Source organism: Indicator indicator, chromosome 8 (assembly GCF_027791375.1).
Source record: "Indicator indicator isolate 239-I01 chromosome 8, UM_Iind_1.1, whole genome shotgun sequence".
In the NCBI taxonomy this organism is placed as follows: Eukaryota; Metazoa; Chordata; class Aves; order Piciformes; family Indicatoridae; genus Indicator; species Indicator indicator.
In genome coordinates, this window is record NC_072017.1 from 21,813,038 (window position 1) to 21,833,785 (window position 20,748).

General features: G+C 40.0%; 1 protein-coding gene across 1 annotated transcript; it reads left to right on the forward strand.

Moving 5' to 3' along the window:
* The first annotated feature begins 6,760 nt into the window (after positions 1 to 6,760).
* PPID (peptidylprolyl isomerase D) lies at positions 6,761 to 20,661 on the forward strand. Its single transcript, XM_054383264.1, has 10 exons — positions 6,761 to 6,851; positions 8,933 to 9,073; positions 9,495 to 9,601; positions 12,182 to 12,370; positions 13,175 to 13,297; positions 14,874 to 14,980; positions 17,493 to 17,634; positions 19,819 to 19,905; positions 19,994 to 20,036; positions 20,572 to 20,661. Exons 1-10 carry the CDS (start codon positions 6,767 to 6,769, stop codon positions 20,658 to 20,660), a joined length of 1,113 nt encoding a protein of 370 aa, XP_054239239.1. The 5' UTR covers positions 6,761 to 6,766; the 3' UTR covers position 20,661.
* Positions 20,662 to 20,748: the final 87 nt, after the last annotated feature.

A 20,748-nucleotide genomic window follows, 5' to 3' on the forward strand; every position in this document is an offset into this window, starting at 1 on the left:
TGAAGGCGGGCCCCTCCCCCGGAGCCCGGCCGTGAGGGGCCGCTGCGCTGCCACCTCTTTTGTTGAAAAGCTTCTGGAGCAGAGTGGGGGCCATGCTGCCGCCTTGCCCCTGCCACCGCCCCTCCCGGTGGCGGCCCTACCGCGGCTCTCACAGTGGCTCAGCGGGCGCCAAACGGTGGCGGCCGCGGCAGCATCCCCGCCGCCACGGAGCTACCAGCATAGCGCGGAGGCGCAGCGAGGGGAGCGCCGGCCCGCTCAGCAGCGTCGCTCCCGGCGGCAGCCCGTCACCTGACCGAGGGGCCGAGCCCACCCGGCAGCGCTGACAGCTGCCTGCCCGCCTCCCGCCCTCCGGTCGGCCAGGACGGGGCAGGGCAGAGAGCGGCGGAGACCCCACGCGCCCACAGCAGCCGCGCGACGGGAACGGACACGGGGACGCAAAAGCGCCGCACCCCTCGAGCGTCCCCCATTGGCTGCACAACACCCCCTACCCCGCCTCCACCACGTGGTAAGGCGCCAGAGGCAGGCTTAAAGGGGAGCACGCCCGCCCCACACGGGGTCGTGGCGGTTGATGGACGTCGGCGGTTGGGGAGTGCGCTGCCGCGAGCGCACGCGCACAGGTATTGCACGCGCGTAGGTATTGCACGCGCGTATACATCTGTGCGTTTATACCACACCTACCACATTTCTCTCCATACAGGTACATGTGCACGTTCCCTGGATACAACCGCGTACTTGTGATTTATATCAACTGTTGCGTACACATAAAGCCACCACCTGTGTCAGACAGGGCCGTCTCCCCGTTTGGGCTGCTAACGAAGCATGCTTGCTATGCCAGCAACCCTCTCCTTCATACCAACCAAGCCCTTTACATTTTTGAGAAGCTCACATCCCTCGTTTTGCTCCACACACAAATTCCAGTCACCAGTCCAGGAAGATTTTAATCTCTCTCTCTCTTTGTTTTCCTTTCTTCTTTTTCTTCAGTCCTGGTCTCAGTAATCCATAAGTGCAAAACATAAGCAGATGTAATGGAAAAAGCCATACCATCTGTCAAGCAAAGACCATTTACAGCAAGGGAATATGATCTCCGAACCACCTTCCTGGGGAGCCTGTTCCAACACTTGATCACTTTTTCAGTAGGGAAAGTTGTCTTAATATCTAATCTAAACCTCCCCTCACACCTTTGAGGCCATTTCCTCTTGTCCTATCACTAGTAACTTGGGAGAAGAGACTAAGCCCCGCCTCACTACAACCTCTTTTCAGGTAGTTGTACAGAGTGGTAAGGTCTCTCCTCAGTCTCCTCTTCTCCAGACTTGTTCTCCAGACCTTTCACCATCTTCGTTGCCCTTACTCTTCCAGGAAATAAATATGTGACATATGAAAACCAAATCTTTATTTGTAATATTCTAAGGGTCAGACTCTATGTGCAGAGAAAGACAATGTAATTGATGAAATTTCAGTTAGAAAAGGAGATGGATTCTTAATGTAGAAATAGAGATGACTTTGTTAGAAAGCTGTCAATACATAAAAAGGATCATTCAGATCCTGGAACAGCTGAATGCTTTAGCAAGTATTTCTGTGTTTCACAGAGCATAAATCACTCTGAAGATTATCTCCTGAGAATGTAAGAACTAGATTTTATAGCCAAGACAGGCCATGTTAAAAAGCCCAGGTGTCCCAAGTCACACTTTGACTCCACTTAGTCTCCACTCCAGGACCTGGATGAACCTTCTGAGTTCCATTATAGCAGCTTTCCTTCCACCATGCTCACTCCTGAATGCCCAAGTCCAAAACGTTCCTAAACCACTGTTGTCAGAACTAGACTTTGGAGGAATCACGAAAAGAAACTAGAAACCCAAACAGGTAAGCTCTGAAAAGGTTTGCCGAAGCTCATTAATGTACTTGAAGTGCTCAGTCTGGTGAGACATGAACATAGCTAAGTCTTGCTGTGCTTTGCAATGCATCAACATTTTGGATTCTGTAAAACACCATTTTTACTGTAATTGCCACTTCAAACATGCCAAGGAAAATGTGATATCAAGGAATGTCTAGAACTATGCTCTCTCCATATTTTTATTACTGTCCACAGAGACTTAAAAAACCTATTATAAAATGTATTCTACTTGCAAGCAGTGACAGAAACTGACAGAAATGGAGAGCTTGGGATTGCAGCCCCTTGTACACCAGCCTATTCATCCTTCATTGAACAGTGTTACATAATCTGTGCTGTTGCTGCAGCAACTTTCTCCAGCCCCAGTACAGTGGCACAAAGATGCTGTCTTAATATAGATAAGCAGTTTCACTGTCTTTTTCCACAGAAGATACAGTCAGATGAAAGCAAAAGACAGCTCAAAGGGAAATATTAAGATAATGGTTTCAAAATTGCTAGGAAGTACTGAGGTATGTAATGAAATATTTAATTTTCAACAATCTTTGGTGTTAAAAATCGAAAGGGCAGATAAGGGATGTCTTCTTAAATCACAACAGTATAAATATTGAGTAATATGGTGAGAATTGGACTGTGTGAAGGTAATAGGTATTTACAATCCTCTGAAATCACAAATACTGTTTCTGTATCTTGTACATACCCGTGAAAGATTGTACTTCGAAGTCTCCTGCCCGAAGCCTAGTTGGAAGTCCTCATGTCCCAGATTTTCAATGACAAGATCCATTTTGGAACTTACTGGTTGCTAGTTGCATTCTTGTCCTTAAATAGGTGATGATGTAGTTCAGCTTGGACTTCATTCTACCAATATTACATGCAGGCCAAAAAGATTTTCTACATAATTAAGAATACCATCATCATAACTGATATTTTAATACCTTTTGGTGATAACTATGCTTAAACAACATTATATATTTATGTGAAATTGCAGTAATATGCAGGACATACATTTGTATCTAAAGTGAGGGCAGGAATTTAGCAACAAAGCCAACATCCCTCATAAACACTGTGGTAAGAGCAGCTAGCTAACACTTTGGGCCTTTTCTTATGAGAAGTCACAGGCATACTCTGCCATGCCTCCTCACATTCTAAGGTCCTAAATGCTGCTCTGGTTATTTGCCTCTAAAATGTGTTTAAGCAGACCTAAAATATATAGCTAAAAAGTCTGCTTATTTTTGCTTGGTTCTTAGCTAGATGCTGATTTTTGCTTAGTTGTTAGCTAAACCACTTCTTTAGGGATCAGCATATCTGAAAGTTGGTGATGAGTAAATGCATGACTTTTTGTTAAATTTCTGTCATATTATGTCAGCTCTGTATAGACAATTTTCTTTTAAAAACATCCTGAGTGAGAAGAACATATGGTTCTTTCATTGTTTAGCATTGCATTTTAATTCAGCTCAGAGTCAATAACTGCTCAGTATAGGTTTAATCTGGGTGCTCTTTATTCAGCTTTTTGCAGAAAAAGACTTGGTGCAGATGGGGAACAATAAGCCTGATGATGAGAAAACATTTCTCTTTCTCCTGTCTCATGTCTCTCTCATGACGGTGACATGCTTGATGTGCCAGGTCACATAGGAATAGCACATGATGCACCCTCTGTGCCACATGGCAGAGGAAAGACTGAATGGCTGCTCTATTTCACAGAAAGCAGTGAAAACATCCTCACCAAGCCTGTTATCAAAAAAACGCATATTGGGAGCATCTTGATAGCTGTTCTGAAAAGCTGGCAAGGTATATGTTTCAGTCAGATGCATCACACGTTGTCAGATGGATCTCATCAGTACACCACTGGACCATATTATTCTGAAGCTACAATTCAGTCCAGTAAAAAACCCACAAGCATACAATTATGCATATACAAACCAAAAAGACTTTCATAATATCCTTAGACAAGGTATTTCTGCATTGAGCCAAAGCACTCACCTTCTGGTGGAATAAACACGTTTAAACTTCTATTTTCTTCCAAGCGTCAAATACGCATTTGAAGGTGAATAAAAGCAGCAAGAAAATTAAACAAAATGAGAAAAAATCCCGGTCTGAATGTGTACATATTTGCCCATCTTACACTATGAGCATCAATTATAAATAATCTTTATTTTACAGTTTCTTTGTGAATCCTATTTAACAGGTTAGAATGATTATGAAATAGATGTGTATATTATGTACAAGTTTTAGAATGATACATGCATTTCTATGCATTTATCAAGGATGGCTTCTTTAGTCAGGGAGGGAGGAAGAGGCAAAAAAGATTTTATAACTGACTGAACATAAAAGATCCACATCCTTTTCTCTGACTGATCTTTGAGTTCATGTAGGCTGCAGTGTCATACTCCAGCAAGTATGATGTACTTGGTGAAGACTCGTACTTGAACCTAATGGCTTCAAGCTTTTAGCACCCGCAATGTGTTTATCTAGTGATGATAAACTAATCTTACTGGGTAGCCAAAGCTGTATGAGCAGAAAAATAAATATCTGAATTAAAACATTTAACAGACAATGCAGTTATAAGGCACTAAAACTATACAGTTATATAAGGCACTATGCATTTTCAATGTACTGTTTTACAAGTATTTATTATGTAAACTACTGGAAGTATCTAAATTCAAGAGATATTTTGGTGATAGAAAATACTTCTGAACTGCAAGATCATAAGGCATTAAAGGATCACAAAGGCAATTTGAGTGCTTGAAAACAGATTTTAGAGGACTTATTTATAAAGTATGACTTTGAAAGGGATTGTTTATCAATTTAGTGTGTAACTTTAATTTGAACATAAAATCACTCAGTGAATTCTACAGAAGGTCACATTACACCTGTTTCTTACTGGTTTCTTATAAGTGACTGTAAATTAGTATATATAGTAATTACGCTACTGCAGTGCTTGGAAGATACTCATTCAGCTCATATACCTTCCAGAATCTCCTACTGACACTGAGAAAATTGCTTAATTTCTCTCTTGTTCAGATCACATCTCCGTATTAGCACAGGGATTCCCTCTTTTTTCTCTGAAGTACCTTGCCACATAGGGACTTCCGAGAAACTACTGTAATACAAATTACTAATCTAGAATCTAGACTATTCCAACTTGGCCAGGAAAAAGTCCTGCGGGGACTGCATAAGCTGCTTCTGGAAGAATGAATCACTGCTTCTTCCTGAGAGGAATCTGCCAACAGCTCTTACGGGGGACACACCAACAAAACACACTTTACTCTGATGTCTGCTGAAGAAATGTCTTCTAGACCATACTCACTCGGCTAGCAACTGCCTGAGATCATTTCTCCTAAAGCACTGAATCTCACCTATGCTAAGCATAACGATAAAAATATCTCATCTAGCAACCATGGCCAGATGCCTGTTGACTTTCAGATGACTCAAAGCTTTGGTGGTGGCCTTTGACATCGTGAAGCATGCAAAATCCCTGACACAGCTGCATGACCTGGCTCAGAGAGAGAAATGACTTAGCATGGTTTTACTGATTCCTCACTAAGTGTTCCCAGATGGTAGGAGATCACTTTTCCTTCTGTTAAGGCTTCCCAGATGCAATATGAAACAGCACTCAGTGCTGATCGCTTCTATCCGACATCTGTAGAAAGGCTGTGGGAAATGATCACAATGCAGTCAGTATATGGACTGCAGTGTTATTAATATCAATGCTATTTTATCTTTTCTTTCAATCTGGGAATTACAACTGCCCTTTGACATATCTACTATTGAGTACATGCTGAGAAAGAGATGAAAATCAGCTTGATGAAACTCAAGTCCAAACCCATAAAGATGACATGAATTAGAGGAGACAGCCTTTGGAGTATGCAATGAATCAAGGAATGAATGTAGAGGTTCCTGGGGAAAATTAGAGAAGTCCAAGGAATAGAGAAGCTCATTTTGATCCACAGTCCCTCCTCCCAGGACTGTAACATTTTAAGAGTCAGAGCCCAGCACTTTCCTGCCTCTTCTGCTTTTGCCTCAACACATACCTTCATGGCGCCAGAGAGCACTGGATGTAGCGATGTTGACCATTCCTCTGCTTGGGAATTCTGCACTTCGAGTGCTGGTCAGCGTAACTGGTTGAAAGGTATTGTTTGCCTTGGAGCAACTAGGTTGATGTTTGTTCTTTTGGAAGAAATACATTTTGTTTCAGACTTCAAGAAGACTGATGTTATTTGGTGCTTCTAAACCTTTACGTGGTGATAAGTCACTTTGGAACATTTGCCCCTTTTCCCAGGCGTTTCACAAAGCCTGCATTTCTCTCATAAAAACGTAAATACAGGAAAAAAACCAAGAGTCCCTCTTCTTACCCGCTTTTCAAGGCCTTCTGCGTGTGTGTATGTATCTGCAAGAAAGAAACATTTTCTCTTTGCAGTTTATCTCCAAGTGGTTTAAGGCTGTTTAGAGGCAGGACGCAGAGGCAGACCTTTCCTCACAGCCATTTGCAGGACCCTGGCTCCGCCGTGTGGCTCCCAGCGCTCCGCAGGCTGCTACCACGGGCGGCCGTTCCGCCCAGCTGCCTTTGGCTTCGGAGAGCGGTGCGGCGCCATGCCGCGGACAGCAAGCGACGCCAGGCGCACCCTTGCCCTACTCCCTAACAGCATTGCCGCCTGAGAAGCCCAGTGCAGCCTCGTTCTCCGCGCCTCACGGGGCAGCACTGGCCAGCGCCACTACGAACTCGGGCTTAGATTTCCTTCCCAGCGGCGGCCTGGTTGGCTCCGCCAGTCTCCCGCCTCCGCCGGTGGGAGGAGCGGGGAGCGGTCCCGACCCCGCGGCGGCCGGAATCGCGGACGGCAGAGTAGGCGTAGTGGAAGCCGCGCGGTAGCGGACAGCTGCAACATGTCGCACCCGTCCCCTCTCGCCCGGCCTAGCAAGCCCTCCAATCCCCGCACCTTCTTCGATGTGGACATCGGGGGCGAGCGAGGTGGGGAGGGGGTGGGAGGAAGTCCTCGCGGCAGGGAGCCGGGCAAGAAACGCGCGGTAGGGCCGAGCCCAGGCTGGGCCCGGGGCACCTTTATGCAGAACGCGCTGGAGCCGGGCCGGGCGGCGGGAGCGGGCGCGCGCGGCACAGCTCATTGCCTAAGGCCAGGCCGCGAGGCGAAGCGTTCCCGACAGGGAGGGACTGGGCTCCGGTGGCACCGGGCCTCATTCTGCCCCCGCGGGCTGCGAGCACACGAACCTGGTGTCAGACAGGCGGCCGCGCGGCGAATGGGCCTCCCTGTGGGGCGAGGGTGGGCCACCCCGTGGGGATCCTGCGCGCTCTCTTTGGGTTTTACACGCCGGAATGAACCAGGCCCGAGGGAAATAGAGAAAAAGACGACATGGCTGCATCGGCATTCCACTTCCTGTGGCTTCTTAGCTGAGGCAAATAGCCGTGGGTGATGCGGAGAAGCAGGCATATCTGCCGCCACCAGTGATCCACACACACATCCTGCCGAGCGTGGCAGACTGCACCGTGCCATGCGTCTGCCGTTCCGTTCAGCGGGTACCTGCCACGAGAGCCTGTGCCTACACGCGTACTCCACGTGCTGTCGGTGTGCCGAGATCGGCCTCGATCGCAGCGACCGACTTGTCAGGCTGTGGCTCCTGGCCCCGCCGTGTCTTCACAGAATCACAGAATTGTCAGGGTTGGAAAGGACCACAAGGATCATCTAGTCGCACCCCCTCTGCCATGGGCTGGGACATCCTTCACCAGATCAGGTTGCCTAGAGCCACATCCAGCCTGGCCTTAAAACCATTGGGGGTGGGGCTTCCACCAGCTCCCTGGACAACCTGTTCCAGTGTCTTACCACTCTTGTGGGTACTCTGCAGTGCGGCAGGCCTCATCTGGCTGCTGCCGCTGCTGGCCTGGGCCCGGGGTCGCGTCGGACAGTGGTGGTCTGCAGAGGTAGAACTTCGGCAGACCTACAGGCCTGGTTGATCTCTTGGTATTGCCAGTGTTGCCAGAGGTCACTTGAATAAAAATCTGGGCAAATGGCCAAAACGGAAGTAAAACAACCACATGGAAGCTAGGGTAATGTTTGGGAACATAGCTTTTCAAAATTTTCGTGAGTGAAGGTAGATGCCTTTTTGTCAAAATGATGCCTTTCATTTATTCTACTAAAAAAAAAAAAAAAAGAACGTCTTAAAGATTATTTGTCTTTTATTGACTTTCAGTTCTCTAATTTGTTTTCATTCCTGTATTAATTAGAATTAGTAGATTTACATTTAGCTTCCGGTAGAGTGAAGTTATTAACTGAGTGTGAGGCTGATGAGAAAACAGGAGCATCAAGTGATGGTGGCTGCTAAGAGTCAGAAATAGCTCTCTGAGAAGCCAGTTTGGGAAAAGATGAGCATTTGTCACAGAATCCATTTATTCACTATTTGTTAGAGGATCTGTTTGCTACCCAGGTTTCACTTCCTTAAAACGTAGATGTTTTTATTTTAATGACTTCCCGTAGTGTCTGTAACTGTAAATACCTATTATTCATATGAATGTTAAATATTGTTTGGCTTAGTAAAATTGAGGTTTAAGAGAATGAGGAGTAAGGGTGTACATTTGGCATAAGTTTTTTTATGAAGTAAAAGTCTATACAAAACATTTTAAAAATACTTTGTCTAATTTCAATTGAGCTACATATATATATATATATGTTGAGTGACATAAGTATGCATGATAAAATACATAATTTGGCTATAGAATATGTGTGTGTGGTTTAGCCACGAACATTTTTTTTTTGGCAGAAAATACATGTGGCATTTTTGATAGTTTTTGGAAGGGTCTGTCTTTATTCCCCTGAAATTATTCTTGATAGTGGGATGTATTGTTGGTAGTAACCTTGATAAATAACCTAATGTAACTCTGCTAATGACTGCTATGGAGCAATGCTAAAATGTAAATTTATACTAATCTAAATAAAAATTGCCACTTCTTAAACATTGATATCCTTTGCCCTGCAATGCTCAACACATCACCATGCCAGGGACAGGACTTAAAAATGTTTTGTTCTCTCTTTGTTATTTCAGTTGGACGCATTGTCTTTGAATTATTTGCTGATGTTGTACCTAAAACTGCTGAAAATTTTCGTGCATTATGTACAGGAGAGAAAGGAACAGGGCCTACCACTGGAAAACCTCTCCATTATAAAGGATGTCCTTTCCACAGAAGTAAGTTCTCCTTTGTTTTCCTGTTGATAATAGAAGCCCTCCATTACTGGTATTTGAAATAATTTTAAATAGTATTTCAGAGCACTCATTTAAGAAATGACTGAAAAGAAGTTTTTTACTTTTTGATCCTCCTAATAACTAGATGTTCTTACCATGCATTGACAATATTAAATTATAAATTCACTAGTAGGTTAGTAAAACTAGTTTACTATGAATTATGAATAGTTTGAAATAATTTCAAGTAAAAGATTAAATATCAAGTGACGTCCTTGAAAAGGACTGAAAAAAAAGAATATTTAGGGGACACAATAAATAAAAGGTGGGGTTTGGTTTTGTGACAAGGATTACTGTATCTCTGAATTGTTTTTCTTTGTGCCTTTCATGCCTTGCTGCTATATTTTATAATTATTTTCTTTTACAGTCATTAAGCAATTTATGGTCCAGGGTGGAGATTTCTCAAACCAAAATGGCACAGGTGGAGAAAGCATATATGGTGAAAAATTTGAAGATGAAAACTTTCACTATAAGGTACTCTATTGAAAATACTAATTATATTGATTTTTTTTTAAGTTTTCATTATTTTTATTTTGCTTCAAGTTCAGCATTGGTGCTCTTTAGGTTAACATATATTTAATCAGGAAAGAATGCATCAAAAAACATCCCAAACTAGTTTATCCTTATATTTTCTGTCTTTGAAAATGAGGTCAAACTCATTAAGACAAAGACAGCTATCATTTAAATTTCTTTTTAATTTCACCATCAGAAATAAAATTGAAATAGCATTTTAGTTCTCCTTGAAATAGGGGTACTACTTTAAAAGAGTGGCAAATTTTGTCAAGCATATAACATGTTAGCATTAAACAAATTCTCTGTGTTTTTTTTTCAATATACTAATAACATTCATAAGGTTAGATATGAAAAATATGTTTCTTAAGTAGTGAGTAATCCAGACTACAGAAGGAATCTAAAAGAAAAATTAAAAGCAAGCATTATCCCCACTGGAGTTATTTTTAATAAGAAATAAATGGCTGCTTAGGAGTATGCAAAGGTCTTGATTTGTGGATGTCATTTTAAGAGATACTGGCTTTGATGGCAGAAAGTCCTAGCCTTCACATTATTTATTCCCATTCCTGTATCAGAGCTTGTGACTTCATTGCATTAGTGCAGTCCCACAAGCAGTTTTGTCAGTCCAGCTGCAAGGAGAGAGGAGGCAGATGTGCCAAGAGAGTGGGAAATTCTGTAACTCTCTTTGTCCTTGAAATTAGCATCAGTGACACCATAAAGACTGCAGGTGCACGTGCTTTACACGCAAGTACTGGTTTTGAACAACAGTTTTCTCAAGATATGTCTTGTGTCTTTTCTAGATTTTTTTTTTTTTGCAAAAGCATAACCTTCAAAATGTCCATTACTGTTCTTCCAGCTTCTCTGGACCACCAGACTCTATAACTTTCCAGCCTTTCCTACAAATCTTTACAGACAAAAGAGAAATCTGCAAGTGTAACACCAGAGCTTATTTCTACTTGGCTCTTTGTTTACAAATCATTGCTGTCTAGCGTTAGATGTAATTGAAGGGGAGTTGGGGAAAAGTAAGATTTACAGGTTTTATTCTGCCTCTTGGGCAATGAGTCAGTGGCCAGCCTCAAATGGCATTTGCAAAAATGGGGGAACCCGCCTGATTAACTTGTTTACCAGCAACTACAATGCAAATGTCAGGTATTTGTTTCAGAGGCTGCATTCCTGCAGGTTTGCTGCCAGATGCCTTCTCTTGCTAACAGGCTTCCTCTTTTCCATTCCTAGGATGAGTTTTGACCTTGGAAGAGACAAAACCAAGAATATTCCAGTAGCTTTCTGTTGGCTGGGTGCAATTCTAGCTCTCAGCTGTACAACCTTTTCCCAAATTTTCTGAGCCAAACTCTGGTTGAAAGATTTGGAATTGTGCCTTAGGGAAGGAGTCCTCCCTAACACTGTGGACATCCAAACACTGTGTGGGAAAACAGTTTTCAAAATAACAGGTCCTTCAAAGTGTAGAGACTATAGGGACAAATCAGACAAATACAGCTGTCTCAGACTGTTGTCTCAAACTAGTCAACCTCCCATTGAACTTTGATGTCTACTTCACAGCAGCTTCTGCCTCTCTCCTCTGTGCTGTCATACCATTTGTTTTTTATCCCTTCCCTCCTCTGCACAGTATCAAGTTTCTTAGGAATATCACAGCTTGCATGCTTCAGACATGTACCAGCGCCTTGGTGTAACATAATGACTTTACATTAAACAGAGTTCCTTGCACTGAATAATGGCCAGATCAGCTTGGAGAGAATAATATCTTAGTGGCTGTGTCATGCCATTTAAACAAGAGATTCACAGCACATACAAAAAGTACATTGCTGCAGTACTAGTGAAAATGAAATAATCTGTGTCATGGAGCAAGATAATTAGCATTTCAAAGAAGGAAAAAGTACTTACAGGATACAAGATAAACAGTATCTTACTGTGTTAGGCTGTTCAATAAATTTTTGTTAGTTTTTGGGACAAAATAATGAGATGGTTAAAATCCCAGCAGAATAAAAGCTATCTTTGTAGGAAAGTGAAGGAGTTAAACAGACCACCAGTCTTTAAATAATAAAGACTGCATGCAGTCCCCTAAACCCCACAATTTCACAACATATTTTGTATGAGCAGCCCTTAATAAAATTAACAATACATACCATCTTGACAGTGTAACATTAAAGCTGGTTTAAGTGGCGTTTAGCTTTGTTTCTTGAGGCTAGTGATCTTGAATAATCCAGTGAGGAATTTCATGTTTCTCAGGTCATCTGTCTAAACTCAGCAGCTGTGCAAGGGATTGAGTGTACAAGAAGTAGACAGATGTTACAGCATCAAGTCAGACATGCAGCAATCTTACTAGACTGCTAGGTGCAAGTAATGATACAGAGCTGGGCATCCGCCCTTTTCAGTCATGACAAGTAAAATTGGTTGCCAGCTTTAACTATCTGGTTTACCCAGTTGTCATTATCACTGTACTTGTTATATAACCTTAAAGAATCTACGTATGGTTTATAACAGATCTATATGTTGTGTATTATTTTTGGTTTTTTTTTTCCAATGCAGCATGATAAACCAGGGCTGCTGAGCATGGCAAATGCAGGACCCGGTACTAATGGCTCTCAGTTCTTTATTACAACGGTGCCTACTTCTCACCTGGATGGGAAGCATGTGGTGTTTGGCCAAGTGATCAAAGGAATGGGTGTAGTTAAAATGTTAGAAAACGTTGAAGTAAAAGGAGAAAATCCTGCTAAGGTAAATAAAATCCAAAGCACTTAGGGATGATATCTATTCTTCCACTATATGATGTATATTAATTTCTTCTAAATGCTTAGTGTAATATTTAGTACTGTTAAGTGTTAGCCAGTTATTTTTACAAATGCTGTCAATTTCCATTTTACAGTCTGTGGTAAGAGGCTTTTGATCTTTTGCTGTAAATTTCCCCTTCAGAAACAATTAAATCTGATTTATTGTTAACACAGCTGAGGATGGAAGCCCTTCCCAGAAGAAAGGTGGAAGTGCACAGCTAGAAGTATAGGACAGGTGCTGAAATTAAAAGGTGGAATTCAGAACCTTACTTAAGTAATAAGTAATTCTTAAGAAGTCATATTTCTGGAAAGGCAGTTGGTGTGTAGGTCATGTCAGGTTGTTTGAAAAATTAATACCTCTGTAACTTTCAAAGACTTGGAAGTTTAAGAAAGAGCTGTCTTTCCTAATGTAACAGAACTGCCATGTCTTGTGTTCTGCTGCAGCTCAGCTTACTGCCAGTTCCTCTTGCAGCCTCTCCATGAAGTGTGGGTATGGTATTTTTGGAATGCTGCTCCTTTGAACATAACAATTTCTGTGATAAAAACCTTTTGATGAGGATAGGCTAATGGTACAATGAGTTTCAGAAATCAGTGCACCCAAGCAACAGAAGAAAAAGTATTTTTACTGAATTTCAAAGAACACTCAGAAGGTGTAGTTTTTTGGGTTTGATTTTTTTGGGGTTTGATTTTTTTTGAGGGGGGGAGAGGAGGAAATTATCTTAATAAGCAATATTGCTGTTTACTCTTTCAGTTGTGCATCATTGCAGAATGTGGAGAGCTGAAGGAAGGAGATGACTGGGGAATTGTTCCTCAGGATGGATCTGGAGATGCTCATCCAGATTTTCCTGAAGATTCAGATATAGACTTGAAGGATGTAAGTATTTTTCATTCAAGGTATTTTACAAAATGCAAGACTTGTAGGTAAGCTGAGTTACATGGTGTCTGTGATGATGTCCACTAAGCCTATTTTCTTAAGAATTGGTCAAGATTCTGTTAAATGGTGACATCCAGTTTAAGGAAAGAGAGTGCTGTGGGTGAGAATTGCCATCTCTTTTTTTTCCTATGCTAATTGCAGCTGATTGCCCAGGAACTAAAACCATAATTACTTACAGTTATTACGCTTCCCCTCCTCGCTGCTGTTACTTGTTTCTGTGTACCTTTGTTTGTGCTGGAGTAGCAAATTGCAGTTACTAGAACTCCATCCTGCAGCTAACTTAACATTGCATCTACACATTCTTTTTTTTTGATGCAACTTTTTAATATCTGCCCTTAAAAAGATTTTGCCACACTTAGGAAAAAATAAAGGATCAAACTTTAAAAAAAGATTTTTACTACATTCTCACTTCCCAGTAGCTGTTTGCTTTTCGGGTTATTCAAACTGAAGACCTGTTGTTGAGGGAGGGAACAGATTGGTGAAAGCAGCTCTTGTTCAGGTTTTAACTTGATCATGAAAGTGGAATAGACAAATTGTAAATCAAGCAGTAATGTGTGAGAGGGTTAAAAAGGAGCTGTACATGTAGATTGTTAATATAGAATTAGAATAGTAAAAAGACAGCTAGAGAACAGAAACTCCTTGTATCTGGCTATTGAGAAGCATGTCAGTCTCTGAAAATGTTTTTTGATAGTGTTTGCTGTGGTTTAGAAGTGAAGTTGGCAGGTACCTGCCTCCTTTAACAATAAACTTGTTCATAGAAACTACAGAAACCATGGTGACAATGGTCTCATGCTGTAATCAATTTCTTTCAGGGTCATTCTAGTAGAGTGGAAGTCTTACTCATAAGTATATGAAGTTACTGATAGTATTAGAAAATGGCAATATATACATTTGACAGACCTTACGACAACTGTGGTATAGATGGCAGTAATTATAAACTGTTTATTGCCACTTGAAAAGTAACTTAACACTTAAAATGTATTCCATTCTGGAAATAGAAACAATGGTTTGATGAAAACAGGCAGTTGTTGTTGTTCTCCTTCCACAGTTATGTTTTGGGAAAAGGAGAATTGTGTTGACATCTAGCTTGAAAGTGCAGAATTCAGGTGACAAATACTGTTTGAGAAGATAGAAGACAGGGAAGGCGGTCTTGGTTGAATACTTTGATTGTTAACATGTCTCCCATGAATAACGGTCAACACCTTTATATATAGCTCTGTGTGGGTAGCAGCATTTAGGGAAAGGAGTTGAACTGCTCTGTTGTTTCTGGTATTTTCTCACCCTTTATACTTTAGAAAATCCATTAGGAATTTCATCTTTCAGACTAATGTGTAAAATAAAGTAGCAAATATTACAGGAATTGTTTGAAGCTAGTATTTCTCTGAAATTGGAATATTTTTTCTGAGATTTTATAATCTTTGAAATGGGACAGACACGGGATCCTTCTGTTAAACATTAATTTAAGATTTCTTTCATCAATACATTCATACTTTATATTTTCCATCTATTTTACTAGGTTGGCAAGATTGTGGCCATAGCAGAAGACATAAAGAACATAGGAAATACTTTCTTCAAATCGCAAAATTGGGCAGTGGCATCTAAAAAGTATAGTAAAAGCTTACGGTAAGGCTAACATTCAATCAGGTAGTTCCTGTAACCCAAATTAATAGTGCTATCAAGCAATGATACGTGCATTTAAAAAGCACCTGCTGCTGTGCTCTTTTCTTTTTTTTTTTTTAAAGAAGAGCCTTCTGAATCTGAAAAAGGTCTGGTTGATTTTTCTCTACTTATTCAAATAGCTCTTCTACTCATTGCTAGGTGAGAGCTTTAGGCAGAAGTATTGTTTAGAACTGACTTCTTTTTAATACTCTTGCTATGCTGGTGGCATAATAGGGAAGAAAAGCACAATTGTATGCAGGGTAGTTAATGGGCAGGAACAGAGGGAGATACTTTTTCTAATTTCTAAAAAACAGTAGGGTTAGGAAATTGGTAAGTTCAAGATAGAGAACCACTAAATATGACCCTTACTACTTTTTCTGAGGCTCCATAATATCATCCTGACTCCATGTATAATTCAGACTTGTCTTCAAAATATTTCTTTTTTTCTTCCATACTGCACCTTTCTTTTCATGTTTTTTTGCCTCATGCACATGATCATCTCCTAAAAATACTTGGTTTTTTATTTAATTATACTGACCTTTATCCTCATGTTTTAAATAATCACTGCTTAGTTAGTGGTAAAAATAATGAAAGAAAAATAATTCAGGCTTATTTAATGCTTCATCTGAATTTTTAACTGAGAGTCAAACAAGTGATGTCTTTCTGAAGCACAAAGATGAGTCCTTTAATTATAGATATTAACCCAAAATGGAATGTCTCCCTCTGCCCTCAAGAAGCCCATCACAGACCAACAGAAACTCTGAAGTCAATAGGATTTCTATGTAAACTGTTTAGAAATCACACAGAAAAAAAGGCTGGAATGGATCTTTAAGGATCTTTGTGTTCTATCTGTCCATTTCCTACTCCATTCTTAAGTAAATACCATGTATAATTATGCCATACCTTAAAATCAGTTGTCTTGCTCACTCTTAAGTGCATCCCACGAAGGTTCTTTCAGTTCGAGTAGACAGCTTCTACTTGGTGCTTATTTGTGTCTTTGTGGATGGAAAGAATAGTAACTTTCCTGGAATAAACATATGTGATCATTCCAGCTTTTCTTCATAGGTCATACTTCTGTGGACATGCCCTGTTGTTGCATCTTGAAACCTAGTATTTATGTAGAATGGTGTACTTCAGCTGGTGTTTCGCAAAAGCCAAGTGGAATAGAATAACTTAGCAGGGTATCTCCAATGTCTTTAATGTACAACTCACCTAGCAAGCCATTTGACAATGTTAATTTTTTTTCTTTTTTACCAACAAAAGCCTTATAACCTTCTGTTCTTTTTGTTGCCTTATTGCTGCTTACCTGTTTTTATTTTATTTTATACATAAAAATTTACCCATTTTTGTCAAAAAAGTCTTTGTTGTCTCCCTTGATGTTCACCTTACTGATTTCTTTGACTTGGAAGGTCTAATTTTGCTTCCAGAATGGTTGCAATCTTCTGTGTTTCCATGTGATTAGTAAACAGTAGAGGTGGATTCCATTTGTTTTAAGCATAACACAGTTTTGTCCTTTTTATTGTTTTCTCTCTCTTCTGGTTCTCAGCTTTAGTATGATGCCCAGCAAATGAAAAAGTCACTGGGCCTGTCTAATTTTATAGTATTTCTGTAGTCCAAAGTTTTACATAAATCGTGCAGCACTCAAAAGATGAGGCATACAAAAAACTGAACTTACAGAGGCACTGATCTGCAAAGACTGCAGGAATTGTGGCATGCTTAAAATGTGAATGTATGCAGACACATGATGTTTATTTTTAAAATAAACCAGTTCTATAAAGTAGGCCTAATGGAAGAGTTAGAACTTTTATATCCAGAACAGACCTTTGTCATTCAATTTACAGCAATTAGCACATTGTAAATTAAAAAGAATGAGAGAACTTGCCTTTGAAACAGAAATGCTGTAAATCGTGTGGCTTAGTCCTGAACCAGTGTCAGTTTTGAAGCTCAGGAAAAACATGAAGGAAAACAGTGAAAAAAAAGTGGAATTACAAATGCTATTAAGCCACCCTCCTTTACAAAAGTAAAGTAAGATTCATATTTTAGTCATAAATGCCTAAAGTAATTAAAACATTACTAGGGAAGAAGTGATGAAGCTCTTCATGATTGTGCAAGGTGCCATGGTGGTATTGACTTTTTGCCACTGATAAGCAATGTTGTTTTTGAGAATAAACACTCAGTGAGATAAATTCTAATGGATTCACACCGTCTAGAACAGTGCATTTATCTGAGAAAAAGGCAGCTGTTAGTATAGTGGAGAACTAGGAGTTAAAAGGAGAAGATTCACCAGTGAGTTCATTTTTTTTGTCATTTGGTCTTATCTATTGTTTAATAAATATCTGCAGTAATGGAATTGAAGCTGCTTTAAAAACATCAGTTTGGATAAGCCACTTCACATGATCTATGGAAAGATAGCTAAGGGCAGAATAAAATTATACTTGCAACACTAGTACATATTTGTGAATCTGTTTTTCTGCAGGTATGTAGAAGCTTCTGAAGCAGTGGCAGAGGAGGCAGACAAACCAAAGTTAAAGACTGTTGCTTTGAGCTGTGTTTTAAACATTGGCGCTTGTAAACTAAAACTGTTGGATTGGCAGGGAGCCATTGAAAGTTGTTCAGAGGTAAATGTGACATTTACTATTTTGATTAAGAATTGGCCTATCTAGAAAACGGAGACTGAAACTACAAATGCTTTTTTAAAAAAGTCTTCTGACAAGCTTAGGATTTGAAAGGAAAGCAATAGGCTGATTGTGAAGTTATTACTAACTTTTCAGTGTGTGGCTTTTTTAAAAAAAAAATTGAAATTGCAATGGCTTATTAGAAACAAACGAAAGAGGGCTGTTGCTTATTGCCAGAAAAAGTGCATACTGTTACTATCAGCTTGGTTTGAAGACCTGATTTGCATATTCCCAGGAGTTAAACTGTCTTCAGTGAAAGAAACGTTTTACTTGCTTTTGGATTTGATGGTTTTGTATTTAATCCATTTACACCACTTTTCTAACGAAAGCCCTTTCAGGTGGACTTAATGGTGAAATTAAACCAATTAATAGAAAGAAAGAAAGAGTACATATGGAAACAATGAAGAAATTGAATTAAAACCAAATAGGAACATTGACAAACCCGTACGGATAGAATTTAGTGCATGTGAGGAAGCTTTAAGTAATTCAGTAAAACTCTGAAATTTGGAATGAAATGATTAAAATTGCTCTTGTCTGTTAGCAGAGGATCCTGATCCTTTCATGCTGAAAGCAGGAATCCAGCTTACCTGTGTGAGGGGTCTTTAGAGACCTGGCTTGCTTTCCAGGTTTCTGCTGTTGACATACAGAAAATTGTCATAAACCTATATTCAGAATGGACAAATGGGAAACGAGGAAAGAAAAAAAGAAATTTTTGTAATCTGATATTTTTCATCTAGAAAACGGTACAAATTGAAACAGCATTTAAATGTTAGATATAGAAATTACTCATCTTAATACTTGCCACCGTGGAGAAAATTATCCCGCTTTTTTCAGGATTACAGAATAGTTACATAAAGGCAACTGCATAGTTGTAATGGGCTTCTGTTAGGTATTTAGCTTACTTCCCATAAGTGTTAAATGGTCTATCAGTGTTTTAATCAGAACACCAGTTTCTCAAGATTAACTGTTAGAGTTTGAGATAATTCCTAATGAGAAACTATACACTTTCACTTCTATGATTTCCTAAGGCCAAAAGCAATACATGCGCGGGTGTGAATATGGAATTACAGATGGCTGAACCTGTTCAAACACATCTTGCTTTAAAATGTCTGTAAGCACAATAGTTGAGCTAAAACCAAGGAATGCTATGAGTACACAAATACAGGCACCTGATTTTCTAACACTTAACACAGAAGAGGTTCTAGGCTTTATAGCAGGCAGATCACGATGAGCACCCAGGGTAATACTTCCCTTATATTAACAGCCAGGACTGAAGTGATTAAAAAAAAAAAAAAATCTGCCATCTAATAATTATAATTCTCTTAATTAATGATTTAAAGTTAATAAAGTAATAAAGCCACACATTCATGCAGAGACTAATCACTAAGAAACTGTATTGTTTAAAATATTTTAAGAAACAGTATAGAACAATCTGCAATAAGAAAAAAACCCACATTCTTCACAGTCCAGAAAACAGCTAGTTAGAAAAGTTAACTGAGGTTCTCTGAAAAAATAATTTAATAATCAAATAATAGAAAAATCTCTGCCAGCCACTGTATTTTCTGTTTTGATACTGTCATATTATAGCTGGCGTATACACACTAATGAAACCAATCATCTCAAAAAGGCATAATGACTGAAACAATGCAAGGCTCCTGAAGCTTGAGATTGCTTGTATGTACCTTTCTAGCCTACAGTGTACAGGAAATCTGCATATTCTCTTTGTGATGCCATTTGATGTTTTTTTTGGTGTGAACAAAAGGAGCTGCAATATAGAGAGCTGTGCTCTGAGACTCAAGGTTAGGATAATTTGAACTGTACCAATAGCTTTGACTTAACCGCCGCATAGACATACATACATTCACCCACACAAAACAGAAGTTCCATTTTCCCCTCTTGTATGCTTGTCCTTCACAGAAGACCACTCCGGGTGCAGAGGCACTCAACTGGTTGGCTAGCTATTCAGTGTGCTACATTATAGCATTCCTTTTACACAGTTAATGTTTTGACAGCTTAGCCTCAAACCAAGTGGGGAGATTGTCTGCTGGTGTGAACTGTGCTGTTTGCAGAGATGGGAGGCTGTGAAGTATATGAAATGTTAATGTGACAATTTTATTAAATTTACAGGCACTTAAAATAGATCCAGCAAATACTAAAGCTCTCTACAGACGGGCTCAAGGATGGCAGGGAATAAAAGAATTTGATCAGGCATTGGTAATGACCACAATCCCCACTTTTTAAATGTTTAGTTTGAAGAAAAAAATTAATCAGAACATTAATTTATATTTCTCTTTTATTTAAGGCTGATCTTAAAAAGGCTCATGAAGTAGCCCCTGAAGATAAAGGTAAAATAAAGCTGTTTCTCTATAAAAGCTTTAAAGAATGTAGCAAAGTAACCAGGGTGGTATTTAGTAGAAAACTGTATCAATGCAATGCCTAAATGAATGACTTCTCACAGCTTAAATGCTGGTGCATTGAACATAGAGCCCACTGAGGTGGAAAACCTGTTTTTAAACATCAGTGATGCTTCTGTTCTGCTGGGAAGCCTGCTTTTGTAGGTCAACAGCATGCCCCTTGAACCATTTCCGTCTCACAGGGGGCTGATTTTATTAATTTCTTGGTCTAATTGGATAATATGTGTAGCTCAAACTCAGCATTGGAACAAAAACTAGGCTTGCTACTCCCTCCTCTACATGGTTATCTTACCAGGTGAAGCAAAGTAAGGGATAAGGATTTTTTGCTGCTAGTATCTGACCCATGTCATTCAACTTAATAAAGTAACATGGGTATGTTGCAGCAGTGGGACCTGGTCTTGACATACTAGGAGACCTCATGTAAAGAGATTCCTATAACCGCATCATGGATTTTCTTTCTGAGCAGCTATCCAGACAGAAACACTGAAAATCAAGCAGAAGATAAAAGCCCAGAAGGAAAAAGAGAAGGCAGCTTACGCTAAAATGTTTGCTTGATTTTTTTTAAAATAAACCGTTAGAACTATACAGTAACTCATGCAAAAGAATAAATGGAACCGCTTCTTTCATTTGCCCTGTACTGCAG

What these genes read in the sequence shown, in the direction of transcription:
- PPID (XM_054383264.1), top strand. Translation starts at nt 6,767, where the DNA reads ATGTCGCACCCGTCCCCTCTCGCCCGGCCTAGCAAGCCCTCCAATCCC. An exon ending in AGGATGTCCTTTCCACAGAA is followed by an intron (nt 9,074 to 9,494) that starts GTAAGTTCTCCT and finishes TTTCTTTTACAG; the next exon opens with TCATTAAGCAATTTATGGTC. An exon ending in AAGGAGAAAATCCTGCTAAG is followed by an intron (nt 12,371 to 13,174) that starts GTAAATAAAATC and finishes TTACTCTTTCAG; the next exon opens with TTGTGCATCATTGCAGAATG.